This window comes from Pristis pectinata, chromosome 15 (genome assembly GCF_009764475.1).
Source record: "Pristis pectinata isolate sPriPec2 chromosome 15, sPriPec2.1.pri, whole genome shotgun sequence".
Lineage (NCBI taxonomy): Eukaryota > Metazoa > Chordata > Chondrichthyes > Rhinopristiformes > Pristidae > Pristis > Pristis pectinata.
Window position 1 is genome coordinate 11,082,241 of NC_067419.1, and position 27,826 is coordinate 11,110,066.

The window sequence follows — 27,826 nt, forward strand, 5'->3', positions numbered from 1 at the left end:
CTCCCTCTTTCCCCCCCCCTCCTCCCTCCCTCTTCCCCCCCTCCTACCTCCTCTTTCCCCCCCCCTCCCCCTCCCTTCTTTTCCTTCCCCCCCCCTCCTCCCTCCCTCTTTCCCCCCCCCTCCCTCCTCCCTCCTCTTTCCCCCCCCCTCCTCCCTCCCTCTTTCCCCCCCCCTCCTCCCTCCTCTTTCCCCCCCCCCCTCCTCCTCCCGCAGAGATCGCTGTCTGTGACTCCTTGTCCACTCATCCCTCCCCACTGATGACCCCCCGGCATTTATCCCTGCGACTATGCACAGTGCTACACCTGCCCCTACACCTCCTCCCTCACCACCATTCAGAGCCCCAGACAGTCCTTCCAGGTCAGGCAGCGCTTCCCCTGTGAATCCAAGGGTGTCACTGATTGTATCCGGTGCAGCCTCCTCTACGTCGGTGAGGCCCGACGCAGATTGGGTGACCACTTCGTTGAGCACCTTTGCTCCGTCCGCTGCAACAGCCAGGACCTCCCGATGGCTGCACACTTCAATTCCACATCCCACTCCCATACTGACGTGTCTATCCATGGCCTCCTCTACTGCCACGTTGAGGCCAGATGCAGGTTGGGGAGCAATACCTCGCATTCTGCCTTGGTAGTCTCCAACCTAATGGCATCAACATCGATTTCTCTAACTTCCAGTTACCGCTCCCTTTGTTTTCCCCCATTCCTGTGGCCCCCTCCCCCCTTCTCTCTCCCCTCCCCGCCCTCATGACCAGCCCATCTATTCCCCACCTCCTTCCCTTTATTCCACAGTCTACTGTCCTCTCCTACAAGATTCCTCCTCCTTCAGCCCTTTGCCTCTTCTAGCTATCACCTCTCAGCTTCTTGCATCACTCCCTTTCATCCCCCTCCCCACCCACCTACCTTCCCCCCCTCACCTGGACTCACCCATCCCCTGCCTGCGTGTGTTCCTCCGCCTCCCCCCACCACCTTATTCTGGCTTCTGCCCTCTTCTCTTCCAGCCCTGATGAAGGGTCTCGGCCCGAAACGTCGACTGTTTATTTCCCTCCATGGATGCCACCTGACCTGCTGAGTTCCTCCAGCAATTTTGTGTGTTGCTGAAGGTGGGCAAAAGGTGCGAGGAGTGGAAGAGACAGAAAGGACAGGCAAGGATAATGGTGGCCATCTCGGTGTTTGCAAAGAAACAACCAGTACTGGAATCTGAGGATGAACTAGATGACTATAAACCCACTGTACCCTTGGCCCACCACCCCAGTTACAACAAGGCCCACACCTAGCGCTGCCCCTCCCAGGATACTCAATGGCATCTGCACCAGCTATTGCTCCACCACAGTTGGAGGTTCCCGATCGCACTTACAGGAGATGAAGGGGGCAGAGTGGTGCAGGAGGGAGTGCTGCTTCCCTGAACAAAGGTCTGGTAGCAGATCGTACTGGATCCTCCGACCCTAGTGTGGGCTTGTACCCCGAGCATTCCCAGGACCAGACAGAGAGGCAGTCCATGTTTACAGACCATGGTCTAATTCTGAATTATGATCCACAGTGGAGTCAACTCCTGATCCCAAAGAGGATGGACAAAGGTTTATTCAGAAGATGGAAATCCTCTGCAAATGTCATACTCCTAATGTTGATGATACATGTGTTGTAATGGACACCTGCTTGGGATCCACCAGATGGAGACAGTTTGGAAAACATCCTCAATGGCCGGGGGATCGGCGTGACACTGATTTAGTGGCACTCTGGGCTAACCTAACAACTGCCTTGAAGTGTTTCCCTCACATTGTAGATTGGCATAAGATACACAGCACTGTGCAGGGGGCAGGTGAGGATGTTAACTAATATCGAGAATGGGTACCTACCATATTTCAAAAACATTCTGGAATGCTAGAGGTGAAGATGCCTGCCTTGATAGATGTTATTGTAAATAGGTTGTATCCCAGAATGAAGGAGATATTTACTGTTACTTGTGTGGGATGGGAAGGCAAAGAGTTGCCTAGAATCGTGAGTGTTTTGCGACATTGTCAAAGGCAGTTGCAATGTAATCTAAGCCCGCTGAGAGGAGGTGGACAAGGTACTTGTGTCGGCACTGGGGGCACTATCCAGATTCAGTCCAGATGAAGGGTCTTGACCCGAAATGTCAACTGTCCATTTCCCTCCATTAATGCTGCCTGACCTGCTGAGTTCCTCCAGTGTTTTGTGAGTTGCTCCAGATTCCAGCATCTGCAGTCTCTTGTGTCTCCATTTTCTATGCGTTCCTTCACTCCTATGTATTGGAAACCCAGCAGAAGACTAACAAAATACTCGGTATCTGTGTCTCATTTCACTCAAGTATACTGGAAGATTTAAACTAGCAAAGTGTGAACAAACTAACAAAGTTCTGTAATTCAACAAAAGAAACTTGGATAAAATGAGAATATTCTCTACCAGGTACCTATTTTCTCACAGGCAAGACTAGTTCATCCAGTTCAACAACACTGAGGCTAATTGATTGCATGCTACAAATCTTAAAAGTGTACACAACCAACATTCAACTACAGTTGTTCCCAAGTTTTGCAGAGGAAGCTTCACTTCAGCAATTGTTACAGCTCTAAGCTGACCCCAATAAACTCTCCTTCAATGGACTCCCAAGAAACCTGCAAGTAATTGAAGACCTCTTTTCAAATTCTACAATGAGATCAAGCAACATTTACCTGATGAAAAACACTGATGCTGGAGGAACTCAGCAGGCCGGGCAGCATCCGTGGAGAAAAGCAGGCGGTCAACATTTCGGGTCAGGACCCTTCTTCAGGCCTGCCAAGTTCCTCCAGCATCATTGTGTTTCTCATCTAGATTCCAGCATCTGCAGTCTTTTGTTTCTCTAACATTTACCTGATACCCAACCTGTTGAAATGACTTGGGTGGATGAGCTGCCTAACAGTTTGGAATAGGTATTCACTGATGAGCCAGTCCCTTAAATGAGCCCAAACTAGCTCAGGAACTGCACATACTTCCTGCATTTCTGTATGTGGCCCCCACTCTGTGTTCGTTCCATAAGTATAAAATTGACATCATCCATGTGCACTCTGTAATGACCATGTGCACCTGCTTTGCAGGGAACCATGCAACTGGATGTCACAACATAAACATGGAATGCTGTCATCTACCAATCATGCTTTCATTGGATTTAATGCACAAAAGGTGACTCACTCATAGGAGTTTTGAAGGAGCTGGCTTTAGAGATGCTGGATGCTCTGGTTATTATCTCCCAAGTTTCTGTTGATTCTAGAATTTGTGGATTGGAAGATAGCAAATGTGACCCTGCTATTTAGGAAAGGATCAAGATAGAAAACAGGGAACAGCCGACCTGTTGGCTTAACATTGGTTGTAGGTAAAATCCATAACGAAGGATGTAATTACAGAACACCTTGGAAGAAAATGATAGCACTGAGCAGACCCAACATGGATTTATGAAGGGGAAATCACGTGTGACTAATTCATTGGAGTTCTTTAAGGATGTGACAAGTAGAATAAGTAAGAGAGAACCAATGGATGTGGCGCATTTGGATTTCTAGAAGGTGTTCAAAACATTGGTTAACAAGTTTATAGTGCTCAGAAATGGGTGTAGAGCACTGACATGGATTGAGAATTAGTTATTGGCCAGAAAGCAAATAGTGGGAATAATTAGCTCCTTCATAGATTGACAGGCTGTAAGTGGTGAGGTACCATGTTTTTGGTGCTTGGGCCCCAGCTATTTGCTATCAATATCAAAGATTTGTCCAAGGGTAAGAAATGTCGTATAGTCAGATTCATACAGCAAGGAAATAGGCAATTTGTCCCAACTTGTCAATACTGGTGAGACTGTGAGAACAGAGGAAGGTGTAAAGAGTCTTCAAGGAATATAGTTAAACTGAGAGAGTGGGCAAGAACATGGCAGATGGAATATAATGTGTAAAGATGAGAAGTCATCCACTTTGGTGCACATAAAGCAGAGGATCTGTTAAATGGTGAAAGACTGGGTAGTGATAATGTTCAATGGGGTCTAAGTATACTTGGACACAAGTCACTGAAGGCCTTCAGGTGTGACAAGGGATTATGAGGACAAATGATATGTTAGCCTTTATTATGAGGATGTGATTACAGGAATAAGAAAGTTTTATTGCAATTCTATTGGATCCTAGAGAGACCCCACCCATTTGTGTATAATTTTGTTCTCAATACTCAAGAAAGAATGTACTGGCTCCAGAGAAAGTTTATGAAGATTTGTTAGACTGGTTCCAGGAATGTTGGTTTTCAATATGTAGCGAGATTGAGTAGACTGGGAACGTATTCTTTAGAGTTGAGTAAGATGTGAGGAGATTTTATAGAAACTTACAAAATTCTTCATGGGTAGGGCAGGCTAGATGTAGGGAGGATATTTCCCCTGACTGAGGACTGCTAGAATAAGGAGTAGGCCAACTGGAACTAAGATAAGAAGAAATGTCTTCAAATTAGGGAAGAGTTCTCTGCCCCCAGCAGTTGTGGAAGCTCCTTTGTGTTCGGTAAAAACAGAAACCCAATGATCTATCATTGATTGAGACCATCATTATACCTGCTACATCCTTCCCTTACCCCGTACCAGCCTCTAAGGACCCTTCCTGTCCCAGCCCTAAACTCACATTTATCTCTCCTTCATCTTCTGCCTCTCTTCATCCAGAACTTGATAGACATCTGAATGTTAAGGAAATCAAGGGATATGGAGATAGTGCAGGAAAGTAGTGCTGATGTAAAGGTTGTCATTCCACTGTACAGCAGTAATGTTAAATCAATCATTACATGAGGGATAAATGTTGTCCTGAGATACTGGGCAGCTGGTTGGAGTTGGTGCAGGTCTGGGGGGTGGTTGAAATGGGAAAGAGGGAGGGGTGCAGTGGATCGTTGTGTGAAATGGAACCCCTATTTTTTGTAAGTACATTGAGGGATCTTTATAGCCAGGTTTGTATGACAATTGTGATAATACACCACTGCCATAATACTGCATTGAGGTAACATCCCCGATCATGTTCGCAAATATATGGGAGCTTTGAACCCACAGCCTCTTGATTCACTGAACCATGGCTGTGAAGGAATACAAAACCAGGTTTACCTGTTCTTCAGTTGCTAAGGTGAATACTTTCTTTCTCTGTAAACAGTCAATGCGAAATCTTATGCAAAAGTGATTAATAAAGCACAATTTATTTAGAAGTTGCAAGACCAACATTTACCTATTTGACAATTGACCAACAGAACCAGCTTAGCTTGAACACACACCAGTACAAACACCATTTTCAATTTTTTCAAAAATTATAAAAGTTCACAGCATTAATGTTTTAAGAATGGGAAGTGCCTCATTGTCTTATGATTGATGGCTATTGGTAAGGGGAGGAAGAGGCAGTGAACAGTCTCTCACTAGGTTTAAACAGTATGGGTGAACATACCCAGCTTTTGGAGGTAGTGAAATGCCTAACCGGTTTTGAGTTCACTCCAGGGATATTTCTCACTCAAATGCCTTTCTCTCTTTGCCATTGCTGGACTGATACCACATAGGAAAATATATGGACACTGTCCAAAAAGTTTTGCCACAGTTGTAGCATTTTGTGGTACAAGTTGAGACTCTAACATACCTACCCCACCACCGTTCCAATGTGACTGAAAAACTTTACTTTGTAAAGCACAACATAACTTCCAAAAGCAGTCTTGGTTAATAAGAATTACATGTAATATTTTAGTGTGCTCTAAATCCCTTTTCATAAATATTGAATTAACTTCCCTGACATTTTTCCTATCAGAGAATATTTTAAAAAATATTTTCTATGAAATCTATTATAAAGATAGAAATAACATTACTACAATAATCTTTAAGAACTAAAAATTTTGCATACCTTCTCTGCTGTTGCCCTTGCAAATCAGAGTTGGGCCTATAATAACGTTACACTACATTTATAAAAAAAGGGTACTTCCCTCACCCATAAGAACCAGCTTTTTAAAAAAAATCTTGCTTGGCAACTTGTGGTGGCCAACTTCAACTGTGCTTAGGTTTGCTTCCCTTTAATCTTGCGACATTTCTTTCAGCAGGAGGGGGAGAAAATCCACAGGTAGCTAATGAAAGCTGAGGGAAAAGTGCCCTCTTTCACATTCAATTTAGAGATTGGATAGGTTGAATCAGGAGGCTGACCACTGCAGGATCTTATTTGTATACTCATGAGTTAGGGTGCATCTGTGGGAAGAGAAATGAAGTTAATGCTTCAGGTCAAAGACTCTGTCAGAACTAGGAAGGAGACAAAAGAAGTTTGTTAAGCTGCAGGGAGGGTGAGGAAGGGGGAAATGTCTCTCACAGGATAAAATTGTGGTGGGGATAAACTGTAATCAATGTTATCTGATCAATTAGTGAATTGGAACAGTTAGACAGTGAGAACATAGACAAAAGAATGTAGGAGTTGCAAAATGCAGAGCAGAAAGACAACTCTACAACTTCAGGTAACTTGGTTTCTCTGACTGTCATTCATCCATCGTGACATCAGCTCAGCTTTGTTTATTGCCCCCCCCCCCCAACCTTTTTGTTCCTTTCCTTTCTCTGGGAGTGGAGCACATGCCCAGCCTGACCTGTCAAATACATCTTCCTGCTCTGCATTTCGCAACTCCCTGGTTTTACCCCGTCAGAGACATCCCCTCCCCCACCTTCCCTGCTGTTTAAAACTTCTTCTGTCTCCCTCCCAGTCCTGATGAAGAGTCTTTGACCTGAAATGTCAAATCTGTTTCTCTTCCCACAGAAGCAGCCTGTTTGTTAGCAGGAGCCTGACATTATTCTTGATTTTTATTAGATTTTCAGCATCTTAAGTTTTTAAAAAAAAATTTGTTACTTATATTACTTGGTTTAATTTGAAAATTCAAAATTGATTGTAGGGCGAGGTTATTTTTCCAAGAAGCATTTAAAGCAGTAATTGTTTGTAGGATTTAATTCGCATCCATAGAATCAGAGTGATACAGTACAGACATAGATCGTTCTGCCCAATGAGTCCGCACCAATCATTGACCACTCGTTTACGCTAATCCTACATTAATCCCTTTTTTATTCTCCCGATCTTCTCATCAGCTTCCATCAGATTCTACCGCTCACCTACATACTAGGGGCAATTTTGCTGTGGCCAATTAACCAATGAACCCACACTTCCTTATGATGTGGGGGGGGGGGGGGGAAACCGGAGCATCCAGAGGAAACTCACTCAGTCATAGGGAGAACGTGCAAAGTCCACGCAGACAGCAACCAAGGTCAGGATTGAAGCCCGGATACTGCTGCTGTGAGGCAGTACCAGCTGATGCCACTGGACCACCAGTTTGAGAGTGAATTACTACATTGTCTGTGGTGGACATTTTATCTGAATCTCAGGTTCAGTGGAATGTTTTGATGATACTTTGTTGGTCAGACAGCTCCCAATTCAGTCAGCTCATTTTTTTTTTGCCATTTCATTGGGAAAGCCATCTGAAAATGACAGGCAGATCCACTGTCCTGTGCCAATAGATGCAGATGGATATCATAGTACAATAATGGGGATTAATTGGATAATTTAGGAATGCCAAAACATTACCAGGTGTCATCGGACACAGTTTTAAGTAGATCACATTTACAATAATGTATTCCATAAAATAATAGAAGATACAAGTCAATGTGCTTTATTATTGGACTTCAATATGACAACTGTGTCCTTAACCTCAGTGAAACAATGGGAAAATATTTAATGGGAAATGACTCATAAATGTATTGATTGGAAGGGAAATTATTTGGAAAAGCTTCTGCTCAAGTGGAACAATGTCACAGGAAATGCCATTTACACAGAAACCATTACATACGCAAACAGGTTTCTGTTGCATGTCTGGAGGCAGGAGGTGGTGCTGACAGGGGACAGTTCTGAGAAAAATTTGAAGCCTTGCGATTTCTCTTTTAATCAAAATGAAACGTATGTAAGAATCCTGAGCTGGAATCCCATGATTTACAGACTACATATTAAGTGATTTCCAAGCTGAGAACCACCTCAACTAATAAAACAAAAAGAGTACAGTTTTGTATGAGAGGAAAGGATTAACAAAAGGTGGGAGTCAAATATAACATGGGGAAGTTTAGAAATACAGGATGATTATCAGACTTTTATAAAAACACCTAGGTGTATCAAAGGTGAACTGAGCCTGTCAATCAGATCTTAAGGTCCTGTGGGAAGGCTGATAAGTGTCCAATTTGTTTCATCTGTCTGGAAAATTGAACAAAGTATTGATGTATGTGACATTTCACGTATATGTGACAGTCAACGTATAATGCTATGGTCCAGAACACAGAAACTTGCAGTGATTGTATTGCCTATTATATTCCTGTGTTCATATTTAAATCCAATAGAAGTGAATATCAGGCAGGATATAAAGGGCAAATGATTGGATGCTGACTATTTTGGACCACTGCCAAGATAATTTTAAGCTCCAATAAATTTCTACTTGTTGCCCAGAGTTAAATAATGCAATCACACACGAGGTACAAGCATGAACAATTTCCCAATGTTAGATGTGGTTGTTTACAATAAACAATGACAATTCTTTTTAAGGCAAACATCACAGCTTAGAATGTCGATGCATTCTTCAGTGAGGAGTAAGCCGAACAAACAAATCCTGTATAAAAACCGCTGAAAATGCACAATGTAATTTCGCTGAACAGTGGCTGAGGGATGATGTTAATCTTCTGGCAACATTGTGATAGGACAATTTACATGGATTTTTTTTTGTCCTTACAATGGTTCTTTGAACAGTAAATGAGAATTTAGTTTTTTGTTGGTTTTATCAAACTCAGATGAGCCTTTTCCATCACAAGTTGAAAGTAATGGGGGAGATTTTTATCTTCATTGCTGGACAGTAATCTGGCAGAATAGAGCCCACTGCTCATCCAAATGAAATTTAAATTTGATGGCTTCTATAGAGAGTAAGTGATTCTCTCAAACAGATTAAGACTCAAGCAATGAAGTCAAACATTTAATCCTGTTAGGCAATTGTTTTTTTCCACAGTTTAAACAATCAGTGAATTTACGAGGTAAGTAAATTAAGGTAAATTTTGTGAGGAGCCACTCTTCAAACACTGAAAAATCACAGGTACATTGCCTCTGTTTTTACTGTGTATTGATTTAGATGGGAAACATTTTGTAACAGGTGTTGGTTGTAAGTAAAGCCTCCCAACTGACACAGGACTTGTAAAATTTATCCTACAAGTAACATGCCCATGAAATGATAGTAGCTACACGAACATAGTCACACAGTGAAAAGAATTAAATTTTCACTCTTTATTAGCAGCGGCACAAAATATCTTGCTTGCAAAATGGAATGATGATGTAGGGAAGCTGACTAGCAGGAAGAAAGCATTGTCAAGGGCACCTGGCAATGTTCTCTTTACAAACTGATGACTTATTGAGGCAAAGTCCATTTTCAGATTTAGGTTGGCAAATAATGGCTACGATACCATTTAGACCAAGTGCAGCCTTAATCAAGAAGATCCTAGGATGGAAGGGGAAAAAGATTGATTGATATTAAAGTACATTTACAACAAAACATTTCATTTAACAAGATTTATGAGATAGAAACAAAGGCAACAGGATCGTGTTCAGATTACATTTACAAAGACACTCCATAAATAATTATTTTAACATATTAAAAATCCCATAAAACCAAGAACGTATGGATCTGTCTGTTAAAGTGTCAGTTATAGCATAAATAAACAGCTAGTCACAGAACTAATGAGCAATTGTGTACGCTTTTTGTAAAAATCATAAAAACAGAGGTACAGCATGGAAACGGACCATTTGGCCAACCAAGTTCACATCAGCCATCAAGCACCCATTTACTCTAATTGTACTTTAATTCCATTTTTTATTCTCCCCATATTCCCATCCACTCCCATCAGAATCTACCACTCATCTACACACCAGGGGCAATTTACACTGGCCAATTAACTCACCAACCTGCGACATCTTTGGGATGCGAGACGAAACTCACGTGGAGAATGAGCAAACTCCACGTACACAGCACACAAGGCCAGGATTGAACCCTATGAAACTAATTTACCTTATGGTAAATTTTATGTCCTGTTCTTTACTGATCTAGTATTTGAACACCCATCAATAACATTGTTTCATCATATTTTACCTCCAGAAGGAAGCCATTCAGTTCATTTGTATCCATGCTGCTTCTTTGAAAGATCTATCCAATGAATTGCATTCCTCTGGTCTTTCCCTAGAACCTTGTGTTAGTAAAATAGATCCTAATAACAGAGCAGCATTTCTCCCCCAATAGCTGCGATCATGAACATGCTCTCAGTTTAATGGATGGACACTGCAATTGCCAGAAAGTAAAGCAGCATTATTCCAGTGATGACAGGTCAGACAGTTTAACCTTGGTGGTAGGAAAACTTTTAGAAATAATAAACAGTGACTGAATTATCAATTAGTTGGACAAGTGTGGATTGATTAGGGAAAGCCAGCTTATATTTGTTAAAGGCAAATCTTGTATGATACTCCTGACAAAACTTCTTGATGAGGTAACAGAGAGGGTCAATGAGGGAAATGCAGATGACGACGTGTTTATGTACATTCAAAGGGCATTTGATGTGCTGCATAATAGGCTTGTCACGAAGATAGAAGCCAACAGAGCAATGGGAGACATAGCAATGTGGACAGAATATTGTAAAAGGAAACTGTGTGTAGTATAAATAGTTGATCCTTGGAACTGAGCGAAGCATACAGTGGTGTTCCCCAAAAGAAGTGTCAGGACCATTAATATACACGAATTAGACTTGGGTGTGCAGGGCATGATTTCCAAATTTGCAGATGACACAAAGTTTGGAAACATAATGAACCGTGGGGAGCATAATGATAGACTTCAAAATGATATAGACAAGCTGGTGGAAAGGGCAGAAACTCCAAAAATGTTACATTTCAGTAGTAAGAATGAAGAGAGGCAATAGTTTAAATGAAGCGGGGAAATGGAGGCCTGATGAATTTAAAAATGAGAGAAACAGAAGGCCTGGGAGTTTAAACAAGCATTTGGTTTAAACATAGAAGTGAGGATTTAAAAAGGTTCCTCATGGTAACTAATAGCAATTATATTTTAAGGACATTCTTTTAATTGAGTTAATCTAATAAGTGGAGGCATGGCAGGGAACCTTAGAACTATGCAGTGTAAATCCTGTGCAAAATAGGAACACCTGGATGCTCCCCATGTCCTGGACAAACACAGGTGCAGAGAGCATTGTCAACTGAAGGAGTTTGAGCTCTGGGCTTGAGACTTCAGCAACAGCACTGCGGTCCGCTCACAAAGCCAAGTGTTTTGTGAACAGCATGATTCAAGAGGTGGTCACCTGCAGGTTGAGAGTGCATAGGCCGAAAGGAAATGGGTGACTTCCAGACTGATAGATAAAACGAGTTCAGGAGACCCCCTCAGGCCTTGTTGCTCTCTAACCAGTATTCAACTCTAAGAACTGATGGAGAGGTTTCCCCAAGGGAGTGCAGTCAGAGCCACGACACCATAGGTAACTCAGTTCTACAGGGAGAGAGAGGAAAGGTCAAGAGAGCAATTGTAATAGGTGATGCAGAGGAAGTGATTTCAGAATGCCTCCCTGATGCCAAGAAATTACTGAGTAGCTGCAGAGAATTCTGGAGAGGAGGGTGAACAGCCAGAGGTCACGGACCACATCAGTACCAATGATGAATAGAAAAAGGGATGGGGTCCTGCAGGGGTTAGGAAAGAGATTATGAAGCAGGAACTCAAAGGTGGCAATCTCCTGGTTATTCCCTATGCCATAACCCTGTTGGTATAAAAGTGGGACGATAGTGCAGTTAAACATGTGGTAGGAGAGATGGTGTAGGAGAAAGGTCTCTCTATTCCTGGGGCATTGGGACTAGTTTGGGAGGAGGAGCAACCTGCACAGGCTGGATAGATTGCACCCCAACGGAACTGGGACCGATGGCCTTGTGGGAAGATTCACTTGCACTGTGATAAGAGGTTTAAACTAATTTGGCTGGGGTCTGGACACAGGTATGTGTCATTAACAAAGGAAAAATATGATCAAAAAGGATTGGGAGAGATAAATAGCACTAGAACAAATGATAGAATTTTTTTTTTATACAGAACCAGCTTTAGAGAGAGTGAAAGAAAGACTAACATACATTTAAAGTGCATGCATATAAACCCAAAAAGTGCACAAAAGAGGATAGGTAAACCTTCAGGCAGAACTAACCCTGTGGAATTATGATATCAAGGCAATAACTTGGCTGATAAAAGCAGGAAGGGGGGGGTCTAAATATTCTAGATACAGGGTATTCTGGAAAGATGGAGAGGCCAGAACAGAGGGAGAGTGGCAGTATTAATTAAGGAGAATATTGGATTCCTGGAGAGAGAGGATGTCCTGGGATGATCAAGGTCAGAATCGATCTAAGAAACAGAATTAACATTTCAGGTTGAAGATCCTTCATCAGAAGGGTCTGACAAAGGGCCTTCAACCTGAACTCTGTTTCTGTTTGCACGAACACTGTCTGATGTGCTGAGTCAGTGTTTTCTGTTTTAATTTCAAATTCCCAGCATTTTGATTTTCATTTGTCAGAATTTATCTGTTTAGAAGAAATAAACTGCTGGGACTATTTCATAGGCTGGCAAATGGCAGAGAAATTGTGGAGAAGTTCAAAAGCCATACAGTATTGATGATGGGGGATTTCAACTGCTGAAATACAAAGTGGGAAACCTGTAGTACAAGGACTGAAGGTGGGGTAGAGGTTTCTGAAGTGTGTTTGGGTAAACTTCCTTGATCAGTACGTTTCTGACCCAGTAAGGAAGGCAGCATTGATGGTTGGGAAATGAGCCAAGCCAAGTGAAGTTGGAAAGAATGAGAAAGCTGCAATCGTAATTTAGAAAAGCTACAGAAACGGACATAGACCACCTGAAGGTAAAAAGTCAATTGGAGAGGCACCAGTTTCAGTGGGGTGGAAGCAGATAAATTGCTCAGTGACAAAGGTAGAGAAAGGGATGAGGGTCTGTAGGCAGATTTTATAGAGTTAGGAATTTATCAAGAAACAGGATCTCAAAGGGAGCAAGCTCAGGACCCTTTCCACAGGAACACTAGTCCCAGCTCTGTTGGAGAGCAATCTGTCCAGCTTTTACAGGTCCCACCTCCACCAAAACTGGTCCCAAAGCACCAACACTATAAAGCCCTCCCTCCTACACTATCTCCAGTTACATATTATCCATGCTGTCTGAAAATAAGATTTCTAATAAATTGTGTGAATTTGTACAGAAATAAATAATTTACCTTGGATTAAAAATAAATACAGGTGGATTGCAACTAATCAAATGAAAAGATAGAAGCATTTGTGAATGCAAGGAAACCCAAAAACATTTTGCAGATCTTGAGTCATTCTTAGATTTGGCAAAGTACTATGCTAGATTTTTGCCACATCTTGTAACAGTTCTGATGCCGTTATGTCTGTAGCTGAAGAAAGATTTTTAAAAAAATCAAATTGGGCCAAAGAAAATACATGGCTTATGACTGATGCAAGAAGAATCTAGGAAGTAAGTCTTTGATAGTTCACTGTGATGCAACATGTATGCTGAAATCTGCATGTAAATCAGTCATGGAATGGTCAAAGATCAAGAAAAAATAATTCCATTGCATCACATAAAATGACGAGGAGTGAAAGAAATCATACTCAAACTGAACAAGAGCCATTAAGCTTCGCCTTTGAAATTAAATCCCTCAATTCCTATTGGGCAGACCTTTTAATTGGGTCACAGATCTCTGTTAGCAATTCTTAGTCCTAAGTCAGCAATACCGACAATGGCTGCATTGAGAATGCAAAATAGAATGCTATTGCAAATGTGTTTATAAGGTTACCAAATCAGAATTTTGATCAAGGAAGTGAAGGTTAACAGAGCAAAAGATAATTTAGCAACTACAGCTACAGCGATTGTTAAGAATACACTAACAAAAACTGTTCTAAAATGATCACAGAAGAAACCTGAAGAGGATTGACTGAATCAGGCATACACTCTGACATATGAATGTCCCACAGATGAATGCCTGCACTGTCATAAGAAGCCATTACAAAGTGCAACAAAACATCCTGATGTCTGTGTTTCATTTCATGTCAAATTGTTTGTGTCACCATGAGGTCTCTCCATTTTGTTTCATTGCATTTGCACCCTAACAACATCAGCCAAATACAAGACCAAAACAAGAGGGAGTAGCCTTCCTAGGAAATATGACAATGAAAATGGACAAAGGAAAGCAATGTGACCAAGCTCAAACATCAACAATTATCAGGTGCGCCTTAAGGCTAAACTTTTCAATGGATGGGACAATTATACAAGACGAGGCATGAATTCTAGAAAATGAAAAAGGAAATGGCAACAATGAAGTTGACAATAATAACTAAACAGAGGACTGGTGTTAAAATAAAACGGAAAAACAACGATTTGGATTGAAGAGCAAGATCAATATCGGGCTTATGCAGTGAAATGGCCAAAAGCCTTAATAACTTAAAGACTAAAGCAGGTGAAGAAAGTTAAAGTGAAGACTTTGTCGTGAACCATGAATGGTTTAATAGACTTAAAAGGCCTGCTAATTTATGTGATATAAGTCACTGGTGAAGATGCGAGTGCAGATTTTAATGCAGCAAGTGAATTTCCCAGTGTTTTAACTGATATTATTTGGGAGAGGGTTATAATTCTAAACAAGTGCTCAATGTTGATAAAACTGGATTATTTTGGAAAAATTGCTTGAACGTACATACATTGCTAAGGAAGAAAAGTCAATGCTTGGCTTCAAAGTCTTGAAAGATAGAATGGTGATAACGCATACAGTGATTGTGAACTATAATCTATTTCAATTTACTATGCAGAGAATGTATCAGTAAAGCCCCACTTCCAGCTATCTAGAAGTCTACTCTCAAGGTGTAGGTAACTAAAGCTTTGTTACTTCAACTAGCTGTGGCACCATTTAGTGCCCTTTTTTGAAAAAACCATTGCGCAGCCATTGCTTTGCCATTCAATATATTCCTGGATAATTTCACTCTCATATTACATTTGTTTAAATGTCACCCAATAGAACACCATTATAACATCCAATGGATCAGGGAGTCATTACTTCTTTTAAAGTCCACTATCTACATAGCACAATTTTGCAGGCAATTATGGTCACAGAAGGTGAGCATGGCAGGAGACTCAAAGAATTTTGGAAGGACTACAACATTTATCAAGGCATCTACATCATTGAAGAAGTAATGCAGACAAATATGAATGGCATCTGGAAAAAATTTGCCCTCAATTTGTGCACATTTTCAAAGGGTTTGAAAATGTGAAAGAAAAATGTTCTCCAACTGATCAAGGAACAGGAACTGGAAATTGAAACAGGTGATGTTGAGAGTCATGGCAATTTCACGCACAAGAACTATTAAACAAAGATTTGGTGGAATTAAAAGCTCTGTTGATCACAGAGAAAGCTGAACAAGAAATCACAGAAGAATCCAAGAGGATTACAACTAAACAAATGGCAGAGGGTTTTTGCCTTATGGAAGTTTCTCTGGCTATATTCGGGGAACAAGACCCAATTCTTCATGGGGGCATCAATGAGTGACTGATTTGCAATAAGAAAATTTATGAAGCGAAGAAAAAGGCCTCCGCACAATCTTCTGTTGAAAACTATTTTAGGAAGATTGAATTTGAGCCAAAGCCCACTTCATCACATTTGTCAGAAAAACTTCCAGCAAAATCTCCTGAAAAACAGCACACACATTCTTCACTTTCTGCACTCTCCTCAGCATCACCTTTTAACTAATCACCCACACATCATCCATCTTTCAAGACTGTTGAGCCAAGTCAGTGGGGACACTTTATAAAGTTGGAAATAGTTAACAAGACTTTTCCAAAGAGTATTTGCTGACTTAAGTACATGATATGACCATAAGAAATGGGAGCAGAATTAGGCCATTCGGCTTTTCGAGTCTGCTCCGCCATTTGATCATGGCTGATTTATTTTTCCCTCTCAATCCCATTGTCCTGCCTTCTCTCTGTAACCTTTGACACCCTTACTAATCAAGAACCTATCAACCTCCGTTTTAAATATACCCAATGACTTGGCCTCCACAGCCGTCTGTGGTAATGAATTTCACAGATTCACCACCCTCTGGCTAAAGAAGTTCCTCCTCATCTCTGTTCTAAAGGGACGTCCTTCTAGTCTGAGGCTGTGCCCTCTGGTCCTAGACGCTCCCACTACTGGAAACATCCTCTCCACGTCCACGCTATGCAGGCCTTTCAATATTCGGTTGGTTTCAATGAGATCCCCCCTCATCCTTCTAAGTTCCAGCGAGTGAAGGCCCAGAGCCATCAAACGCTCCTCATATGTTAACCCTTTCATTCCTGGGATTATTCTTGTAAACCTCCTCTGGACCCTCTTCAATGCCAGCACATCCTTCCTTAGATATGGGGCCCAAAACTGCTCACAATACTCCAAATGTGGTCTGACCAATGCCTTATAAAGCCTCAGCAGTACATCCTTGCTTTTATATTCTAGTCCTCTTGAAATAAATGCTACCATGGCATTTGCCTTCCTTACTACTGACTCAACCTGCAAGTTAACCTTGAGGGAATCCTGCACTAGGACTCCCAAGTCCCTTGTCATCTGAATTCGCTCCCCATTTAGAAAATAGTCTATGCCTTTATTCCTTCTACCAAAGTGCATGACCGTACACTTTCCTACACTATATTTCATCTGCCACTTCTTTGCCTGTTCTCCCAACCTGTCCAACTCCTTCTGCAGACTCCCTGCTTCCTCAACACTACCTGCCCCTCCACCTTAGTACTCAGAATGTTACGCAAAATGCATCATGTTGATGCATGTTGGATCTCATACCGTCAAAGAATTGAGATCCGTTTCCTCATGTCATGGCTTATCAGAAGAATTTTCTTTAATTGTTTCTGAGTGTTTTATAAAATGAAACCATTTCACCATATCGTCGAGCTTCAAACGCTATGGTTGATGAATCAGTGAGAATTATCAATAAATACTGAGGCAGCAAATACAAGGGCGTGCATTTAACGATGAACTATCCATTAGCATCAGAACCACACCACATTTCACAACACTTCAAATTCCAGCTGTTACAATTGAACTGAGTGCAACCAAGTCCTGAAAGGTAGTATGAGAGTGACACATTTGGGAAAGTAATGTATTATGACTTGAGTCACAGAGAGAAACAATTCAAACAATTTGTTAGACTTGTCTGTTACCACCTACCAATGAATCAAACACTCAGAAACAGGATGTTGGAGCGTTCAAGTTATAGTATGTTGTACGAAGAGAAATCTTATGAACAAAAGGATAAAAAATTAGAAGTGTACACATAAATCACTTCATTCCGACAAGAGAATACTGAAGATTTATGTAATTGTGAATGTATTTCAGAAGCTGATTCAGTGTGGTCTGAAGAGGTGATGCAGGTTTCTACCAAACTGAGTCAAAGAGTGACACCTTCCCCAAGTCAAGAAGTGGATACAAAGTCCCCGGCATAAGGGAGTTTGTAAGGGGAGGTGTTAATGCAGGGAAGAATTTTCAAATTTCAAATTTTATTTACAGCGTGGTAACAGGCCCTTCTGGCCCAACCAGTCCACGCTGCCCATTTTAAACCCAAATTAACCTACCCGTACGTCTTTGCAATGTGGGAGGAAACCGGAGCACCCGGAGGAAACCCACGCAGACACGGGAGAACGTACAAGCTCCTTACAGACAGCGACGGGAATCGAACCCCGATCGCCGGCGTTGTAATAGCGTCACACTAACCGCTACACTACCGTGCCGCCCAAGAACATCTTGTACTTCATTTACCTTGGAGAACTTGTAGTTTAATCCAGCAAGAGAAGGACAAACGTTCTCATCCTAGTTCTCCTTCAATGGTCCAAAAAGATGTTTTGCATGGGAAATTACATCGTGTCAGATTGGGGTTTCCCGAGTGACCAACTCAAGGAGTGCCTATCCGGATTTTGAGTGAAATGAAGAAACTTAAAAATAAACCTGATGGAAAAAACAAAAATTCTTTTGCATAATGCTGACAAAAACTGCATAATGCAATTAAATTGCCAGTTGCTCCTAGCTTTGCAAAAATGGTGCAGGTCCTTGCTGGCCTGCTTTCAACTTCAGAGGACCCATCAACAACAGCAGCTCTCTTCTTGCTGATGTGTTATGAGGAATCACACTGTCCCAAATAAATAAAATACCAGCATAAAAATGAAACTGCTGGAACCTTTCACTTTTCTGCAAGGTATCCAAACATCTAATCTCCTTCTCTCTTATAGATCACTGCAAGTTTGGATTTTTAGTCATTACATTGTTTATGGAACTGGGATATAGTGAATGTTATTTTATCCACTTACTGGGTTTGGCTTCTAACAGATTACATGCACTGGCTGTCCTGAGTTGAGATAACTCCTGAAGAAGGAGCTCTGAGCTATGAATGTGAAAGACCAATGAAACAAATCAAATCAAAGAGCCAAAAGAGATGAAGGACAAACGCAAACAGAATGAAATTCAATGAGTTCATTCATTAGCGCATTTCCAAGTTACTCACCACATCAGAGTCATCATGGTAAGTTCTTTCAGTGTTTGATCTGTTGCTATCCAAGCTCTCAGCAATACAGACTTCATCGGTATTGGTTTGCAGAACAGAATAACGATAGACCAAGGCCCTATGTAGAAAGGAGGAAATCAGCTACTGAGTAATTTCATACATATTGATTATAGAAATATACCACATTAAACTTTTCAGACCTGACCTGCTTCAAAATTAACTAGAAAATGAAGAGATATTTGCATATCTTGCCACAAAGTGGATGGAAAAAGGTGCACTGTCAATCAGAAAGCTCCTGAAACATATGCATATATTCATTTTTTAAAAATCATTTTTCAGGATCCAGGTGTCACGAGCAAGTGCAGCATTTGTTGCCTGAGTCTAATTGTGGCTTACTCAGCCATTTCAAGAGGGAATTTTGGAGTCAACCACAAGCTGCAGTCACATACATGGTGAGATAAATAAGGATGGCAAATTTCCACCTTTGAAGGACATTAGTAAACAGATGGTTTCTTTTTGAGAATCAATTAGTTTTGTTATTTGCCAAGCCACTGGTCCCAGCTCAAGTTGAGTGAAGGTCGTCCCAACAGAACAGCCCTCTCCATCCTTGGTATTTTGCCAGTGCCTCATGAGCGAGAACCCTTTCCTTCCACACCAATCTTTGAGCGTCCCATTCAGCTCTCTGAGCTCTTTGTTCTATGCCAATATGCAAATGGTTCAGGTAGTAATCTAGAAATTATGGTTTTGCTTTTTAATATGGACCCTAGCTGTTCATACTTCAGAAGAACTGCCTTCTTTGTCCTGTCTAAGTTGTTGATTCCCATGTGGATCATGACAACTGGATCACTCACATTCCAAGTTTCTCTCCAGTTCCAATAATATGTCCTTAATTCTGTCACCGGACAGACAACAAAGTCTTTGGGACTCATGCCACTTCCTTCCGCATCCTCATAGCTATCTCACTAAGAGTCACACCCCCGTGTCTCTCCTGGCTGATGAATCAGCATTACTTAATCTAGGGAGTGTACAGTCTCCTGGAACAAACTTTACAGGTGACTTCATCTTCCTAGATCCATTGCATTGTCTGAATCTCAGAGTCCAGCTCATCATCTCCAACTCCTCAAACTGCAGACACTGCTATAAATGTCGTTGCCATGAATCTCAATGGTTTCCATCATCTCTCATATGCTACAGCTGGAATAAATCACCTGTCCTGCCATTGCTGTCTTAAATTATTTAGTTAGTATTTATCAACCAGCCATTTATACTTGTTAATTCTTCCTTTGTCTAGTCTAATCTCAGGATATGAGGTTTTGTTAAATGAATGCATTGGATTACAATTCAAAGCAAACTCCTTTGAGATGAAAGAAACAAAACTACAATTACCTACAATCTCAGACTCTCCATCAAATTAATTTACTGGATGAAAAATAAACAATTTGTTTTTAATCCTATGACGTTTTCTTCAAGTACAAAGCTGCACATTTGTCTTATTGAAATCCCATAATCCACCCTCGGCAGACACTGCACACTCTACTATCTTTCTTTCTTTCCTTCACAATGAACAGAAACATTCTAAATGGGTAAAAAGGAGTGAAGCTCATTCTAGAAGCTTGGAATTTCGGTATCTTTTCCTGGTGCAACATCAACATAGTACAATGACGTGATGAAATATCAGAATGATACTGCTTGCTCTGCAGGCTCCATGGTTTACACTACTGAGCAGTTGCTTTTTAATTTTGCTCACGATAGATCATTTCTGAAATGCTGCACAACAGAGGCCAATTTCAGTTGTTTAAATTATAAACATCTTAAAGCAAGGCTGAAATCAATACAGATTTCTACTGCTTACCTTCCTCCACACACATATTTCTTGAATATAAGGACAATGGCTGCTATCATCAGCACCGATGCTCCCAAAACACTTAAAACAATGATGAATATAGTAATTTTGGGCATCTGTTAATAAATGTAACAACATTTACATTATTCAGAAATGTCAAATTTAACATAATTTCATCTGGTACCCAAAGAAAAATTGCATTTGTAAAAGCACCATGTTGCCAAAACAGTTCAAAGAATTTGATCCAAACTTTCCTATAGTGAAAGTCAATAATAATGACAGAAGCATCCAAAAGCAAAATAGCATAAATGCTGGTAATCTGAAATAAAAACAAAAACTGCTGGAAATAATTAACAAATCAGGCAACATGTTCAGGGAGAGAATGCTCCCAGCATTTTCTGTTTTTATTTCAGAACTACCATCAACTTGTACAATTGATAAGATTTTGCACCAGCACATGCAAATACAAATAAGGAAATCCCAAAGCTGTTGTCAGTGATTTGCTGCTGGGCTGCAACTGTGCTGAAATGCTGTAGTGAAGTGGAGACCAATCACTTTGATTCCCCATCACTTACAGTGGGGAATTTGCCCACAGGTCCTTCAAAGAGTATGTACAGATTTGCAAACACCATTAACATGTTGAAAGTTAGGAATCCAATTAGCTAGTATGAGAATAGTTAGAAAGATTGAGGTTTCTATTGCATTAAACGCCAACGATTTTCTTATGTGGAGAAATTAAAAGGGGTTGATGATACTAAATGAGAATTATTCACTTCAAAAGTCAAAAAGCTTCCATGATTTTTTTTCTTTAAAGTAAGCTCGGTGAATATGCATACATGATGGTTTGATGGTTTCAGAATTTAACGTGCGTGTGTAAATAGTGACTTAATGAAGCAACTAAAGAACATAAGAAGTAGGAGCAGGAGTAGGCCCTCTGGCCCATTGAGCCTGCTCTGCCATTCAATAAGATCATGGCTGATCTGTCCGTAGACTCAGATCCACCTACTTGCCTTGCCCCCATAACCCTTAATTTCCCTACAATGCAAAAATCTATCTGTGTTTTAAATATATTTAATGATGTAGCCTCTACTGCTTCCCTGGGCAGAGAATTCCACAGATTCACTACTCTCTGGGAAAAGCAGTTTCTCTTCATTTCCGTCCTAAGTCTATTCCCCCGAATCTTAAGGCTATGTCCCGTAGTTCTAGTCTCACCTACCTGTGGAAATAACCTTCCTGCCTCTATCTTATCTATCCCTTTCATAATTTTATATATTTCTATAAGATCCCCTCTTATTCTTCTGAATTGCAGTGAGTATAGTCCCTGGTGACTTAATCTCTCCTTACAGGCTAACCCCCTCATCTCAGGAATCAACCTGGTGAACCTCCTCTGCACTGCCTCCAAAGCCAGTATATCTTTCCTCAAGTAAGGAGACCAGAACTGGAATAAAGAGCTTTGCTTTCTCCTTGACTACATATTGTTTGTCTTGATATCCTCTTTATAGCAGGTTCAAGTACAAGTAAATGAAATTCCCAGAACACTTCTGCACAATTTGCTGATGGAATATTTCTGCTTAAATTCTGGCATAATTTAATGATGATTTTTTTAAATATATATTCCAAAATAAACTTAATTCATCATAAAAAACAAACTATATACAACAATAAAACAGCGTGAACCTTTATTTCAGTGTACGGAACCTTTATGTCAGTGTACAGATCAATCATTAGTGTTACCTTTTTATATATAAAAAAAACACAGCACCGACGCCACTCATGTGGCTCCCTGGGGTGCTACCCCAATCCCATACTTACAATATTTAAGGGGCTTCCTCGCCTGACCCCACCCCTCCCTCTCCAGTGGCAGAAGAACCCTAAACTGTAGTCCTTCTCCACTGAGCCCTTGCGTTGGCTGCGCCCAGCTTCAGTGCGTCCCTCAGCACGTACTCCTGCAGCCTGGAATGTGCCAGTCGGCAGCATTCCCCTACGGACATCTCGCAGTGCTGGAAGACCAACAAGTTTCGGGCAGACCAAAGGGCGTCTTTCACCGAGTTGATGACCTTCCAGCAGCAGCTGATGTCCGTCTCTGTGTGTGTCCCCAGGAACAGCCCGTAGATCAGAGAATCCTCTGTTACACAGCTGCTGGACCCTTGCATCTTTCGCCACACCCTCCTCGCAAACCCACAGCCCGCAAAGAGGTGGGCGACCGTCTTGTCCCCAGCGCAGTTCTCCTGGGGGCAGCACGCACTGGGACTGATGTTTTGACCATGCAGGAAGGATCTGACTGGGAGGGCCCCTCTCACCGCCAGCCAAACGAGGTCTTGGTGCTTGTTGGTGAGTTCTAGCGATGAGGCATTCTGCCAAATGGTCTGGACAGTCTTCTCAGGGAACCACTCCACAGTATCCATCGAGTCTTTCTCCTGCAGTGTCTGCAGGATGTTCCGGGCTGACCACTACCTGATGGACTTGTGGTCAAAGGTGTTGGTCTGGAAGAACTTTTCCATGAAGGACAGGTAGTGCGGCAACATCCAGCTGACTGGGATGTTGCGTGGCAACGGGGCCAGGCCCATCCTTCACAACACCAGGGACAGGTAGAACCTCGACACGTAGTGACACTTGGTGCCCACGTACTTTGGTTCCACGCACAGCCTGATGCAGCCACAGACGAAGGCGGTCATCAAAAGGAGGGCAACATTGATTTCATTGCAGAAAAATCTAGGCAAACTTTCTTTTGAACTGCAGTCTCTCTTGCAATGTAAGCAAACGTGACATCCACTTTACACTGAGCATGCCTCCAGCAATAGCAATGAGCTGTATAGCTAATTTGGTGATATTGATTCAGAGATAATACAAGTCCAACACCAGAACACGATGCAGTTCTTCAAAAATTGCACTGTTCTTCAGTTTCCACCCGAGTCACTAGTGCACAACATTCAGTTAAGACCCTGGGTTGTCCTTATGCCGAGTTGACAGCTTGTAATGTTATTGTTGGTTCATCACATAACACCAGCTCTTCCCCTATCATGGATGCTTTTTGGACCATTAAAGTTTCCATCTGCTTTGAGATCATGACAGATCGTGGCAGTCATCTATCCTCTTGCTTCAAAGGGTGCAACAAACAATGATTTAGTGACGTGAGATAACTGACACAGACCTGTGATTGTTTTTTCCATTATGGTAGAATATCATTAAATGGGAGCAATTAAAATGGTTACATAAAATAGAATTTTTGTCAAGCAGAAATCTTGTCAAGTAACACACCAAAGGGGAGAAGAAACAGTGGGCAGATATCTAATTTCACATTCTACTGTTCCATTGAGAGAAACCAAACTAACAATTCTCTCTGAACTTTGAAGGAGTTTTATAAAAATGAAATAAACCAAACTTGATGAACTCCTTCAATTATTTGTGAGTATAAACTGACCATTATCAGGACCCCAAATTGATAGAAGTCCAAATATAAAATGCAGAAAGTGGGCCATATATAGTAAATTCCTTATAATGGTGGGATGATAACATAATAAATATTTAACACATTATGCTATAGTATTGTGGTCTGTACCTAAGAATGAACCTAGCCCCGACTGGTGCATTTCCAGGCTCTTGTCTATTGTGAGGATTATACATAAACTATGGTTTAGCAGTGTTACCATTGATCCAAGAGGGTCCAAAGTCTCAAAACAAAGTGATTCCATAAATAAATCAACAAAATCTTTCAGACCCCTTGAGACCCTATTCACTGCTTGTGTTGTGTCTGGATTGTGTTATCATGTTTAACTGCTAACCTGGCCCATGCCCTTAAGATCACTGCCCTCATTTCAAATAACTATGGTTACATATAAGCTGCCAAGACTGGAGTTAATAAGATAAGATCAGATATCTTTACTAGTCACATGTACATCGAAACACACAGTGAAAAGTATCTTTTGTGTAGAGTGTTCTGGGGGCAGCCCGCAAGTGTCACCACGCTTCCGGCGCCAACATAGCATGCCCACAACTTCCTAGCCCGTACGTCCTTGGAATGTGGGAGTAAACTGGAGCACCCAGAGGAAACCCACATAGTCACGGGGAGAACGTACAAACTCCTTACAGACAGTGGCCAGAATTGAACCTGGGTTGCTGGCACTGTAATAGTGTTGTGCTAACCGCTACACAACCGTGCCATTAAGTTGCACCCTTTTGTAAATTTTAGCCTTAATTCTCTGTGTGCCAACATGCAAAATATAATCCTGCTGTTAAGTGTGCTTTGTTAATTGGGCATTCCACCCACAAGTAACAATAGTCATGGCTGAGGCTATCAGAGGTAGTGCACATCCAGGAAACAGCTCTAATGTCTCAACCTATCTCTGCTCCAGTAATCCAGAGGGAAGATAAATGGATGAGTTGTTTAGTTCAGAAACAGCTCAGCTTACTTACGGGATCTTTCACTGACAAAATTTGTTCACATCTCGTGTTTGTCATTTGTTCTGATCGATTGGGCATGAAACCACCTTCACATTTATCTCCTGGAACTTTTCGATACCTTAAAGAATTGAGAGTGTGAACAATTTCATGACATCAATCTCACATCATTCACAACTGAAAAACAACCAGGAAATACCCAATGCTTCACAGAGATAACTTCCTACAAACAGAAGAACATCTGTATTCAAATAGCTGCAATAAAGGTTGAAGGTCTGGTTTTGCCTATTGTTTGAATTTGCCAACCAGCAAAGAACTGAGTTAGATTTTGACTGGAGATCTAGAGGGGGGAGGCCTAAAAGTGAAAATTACCCATCTCAGGGCAGGAACATTCATACTGATGTGAAGAGATATCGGAACAGCTGTAAAGAAAATAGTTCTCCATCACCCAGTCTATTTTGGTCTCCTGGAAGAATGTGGCTGCTGTTGTTGGATTTTCTCTCTTAACCAATGGAAGTTTCAATGGAAGTTGGATTAGAAACCTCGCAACACTACAGTCTCAGAAGAAATAAATATTTGATGTAACTAGGTCACTAATATTTAAGGGAAGTACTATATATATAAAAAAAAGAGGACAATTAGAAAAGTACATTTTAGGTCACAGCAGACAGATGAATAATTCCATATTGTATGTCAGTGGAAAGCTTTTATGTTTGGTGTCAAAAACCTCAAAGGAAAACTTCCCCCAAAGGTTGTCTTGTGATCTCTGACCAAACTGACAGTGTAGTGCATGTTAGAGTTGTGGGTAACAACATGCTAAATATCGGACACTGCTCAGGAAGGACATATCTCCATTTGTTGGCTCGAAATGTTGGGGGTGCGAATCACATCTTTAGGCAAGCCAATGACACACAAATCACTCTTGTAAAAGAACTCAGAATGAATTGAAGAAAGAACATACAAATTTGTCATTAAATCTACTTTTCTTGTTGTGAGCATTCAAAGATAGGAATGCACCAAGACATCAATCCTAATTTACAGCAATTTACAGTGGCCAATTAATTTACCAATGTAGCGGTTGCTACCGCGAAATAAAACAAGACGCTAGTCGGAGGATTGTCGAACAAGAACTGGTTTATTTTCCGGCCTTGCGCGGGCCCTTTAAGGGAGACTGTTCCCGCCCAATCCAACCGGCAATGACGTAAGTACCACGTCATCAAGACTTTCCCGTGCGCGGGTTCTCCCCGTCGCTCGGGAAAGACGAGGCCCGCCGCCATCTTGGGCCTCGTCGCTCCGACGCCGCTCGACCCGACTGCCGAGCCGGTTCGACCGACTAAACGGTGAGTCGCCACACAACCCCCCCCCCCAGAACCAGCGATACAGTCCCCAAGGTCCGCGGGCTGTGCCAGCTGCCACTTAGGGGACCGGCCTCTGCGTCGCGGCGTTGCAACCTCGACAGGTTGCTGCAGATACAAATGGGCCGGTTTGAGGCGGTCCGCCGTGAAAACCTGTTCCCTGCCTCCAATGTCCAAAATAAAGGTGGATCCATTATTCCTTATGACTCGGAACAGTCCCTCATATGGTCGTTGCAACGGCGCCCGAGGTGTGCCCCTGCGAACAAAAACAAACTTACAGTCCCATAGATCCTTGGGCTGGCAGGATGGGGCTTGACCGTGCCGTGAGGTGGGAATCGGGGCCAAGTTGCCAAGCTTCTTGCGCAGTCTTTGTAGGACCGTTGGGGGTTGTTCCCCTTGGTCCCGAAGGGCAGGTATGAAATCCCCGGGGACAACTAGGGGCGCCCCATACACAAGTTCAGCTGACGAAGTGCGGAGGTCTTCTTTGGGGGCAGTGCGTATGCAGAGCAGGACCCAAGGCAGCTCGTCAACCCAGTTAGGACCCTTCAGGCGGGCCATCAAGGCTGATTTCAGATGGTGGTGAAAACGTTCCACCAACCCGTTTGATTGAGGATGGTAGGCCGTGGTGGTGTGCAGCTGTGTCCCTAGCAGGTTCGCTAATGCAGCCCAGAGACTGGAAGTGAATTGGGTGCCTCTGTCTGAAGTGATGTGGGCCGGAACACCAAAACGTGAGACCCAAGTTGCGAGCAGCGCCCGGGCGCAGGAATCAGTTGTGATGTCAGTCAGGGAGGTTGCCACAGGCCACCTCGTGAACTGGTCCACGATGGTAAGGAGGTACCGGGCTCCTCTTGAAACCGGCAGAGGGCCCACGAGGTCGACGAGTATGTGGTCGAACCTCCTACGGGTAGGCTCGAACTGCTGTGGCGGGACCTTGGTGTGTCGCTGGATTTTTGACGTCTGGCAGTGCGGACAAGTCCAGGCCGACTCACTGACCTGTTTGCGCAGGCCATGCCAGACAAACTTGCTGGCGACCAGTCGGACAGTTGATCTGATGGACGGGTGCGCCAACCCATGTACCGAGTCAAAAATGCGTCTCCGCCAGGCTGCAGGGACTATAGGGCGGGGCTGACCAGTCGCAATGTCGCAAAGTAGGGTCCGCTGACCTGGACCAACCAAGAAATCTCGGAGCTGCAGGCCCGAGACTGCGGTTCTGTAGCTGGGCAGTTCGTTGTCGGCCTGCTGTGCGTCAGCTAGGGCCGTGTAGTTGACACCCAAGGATAGGTTGTGGATGGTCGGTCTGGAAAGTGCATCAGCAACGATATTATTCTTTCCGGAGACATGTTGGATGTCAGTTGTGAATTCGGAAATGTAGGATAAATGTCTCTGCTGCCGAGCTGACCAGGGATCGGAGACTTTGGAGAAGGCAAAGGCTGATGATCGGTGAAAGCGGTGAAAGGCCTGCCTTCTAGAAAGTATCGGAAATGCCGGACCGCCAGATACAGTGCTAGAAGTTCCCGATCAAAAGCGCTGTACTTCAGTTCGGGCGGTCTAAGGTGCTTGCTGAAAAATGCCAAGGGTTGCCAGCGGCCTTCGAGTAGCTGTTCTAGTACC

At 42.3% G+C, this 27,826-nt stretch overlaps 1 protein-coding gene across 2 annotated transcripts in view; it reads right to left on the reverse strand.

Moving 5' to 3' along the window:
* Window positions 1-9,283: 9,283 nt before the first annotated feature.
* Window positions 9,284-27,826, reverse strand: part of LOC127578218 (sortilin-like) — a 106,000-nt gene continuing 87,457 nt past the window's right edge. Inside the window, exons 18-21 of one of the 2 annotated variants that reach the window (XM_052029961.1) lie at window positions 24,876-24,981; window positions 20,472-20,578; window positions 18,620-18,737; window positions 9,284-9,509 (exon numbers count right to left, since the gene is read on the reverse strand). In XM_052029961.1, the coding sequence (XP_051885921.1) occupies window positions 9,495-9,509; window positions 18,620-18,737; window positions 20,472-20,578; window positions 24,876-24,981 (346 nt within the window). In that variant the 3' untranslated portion in view covers window positions 9,284-9,494. The remainder of the gene's footprint in view (window positions 9,510-18,619; window positions 18,738-20,471; window positions 20,579-24,875; window positions 24,982-27,826) is intronic. The other variant, XR_007957493.1, reaches the window with a different exon arrangement.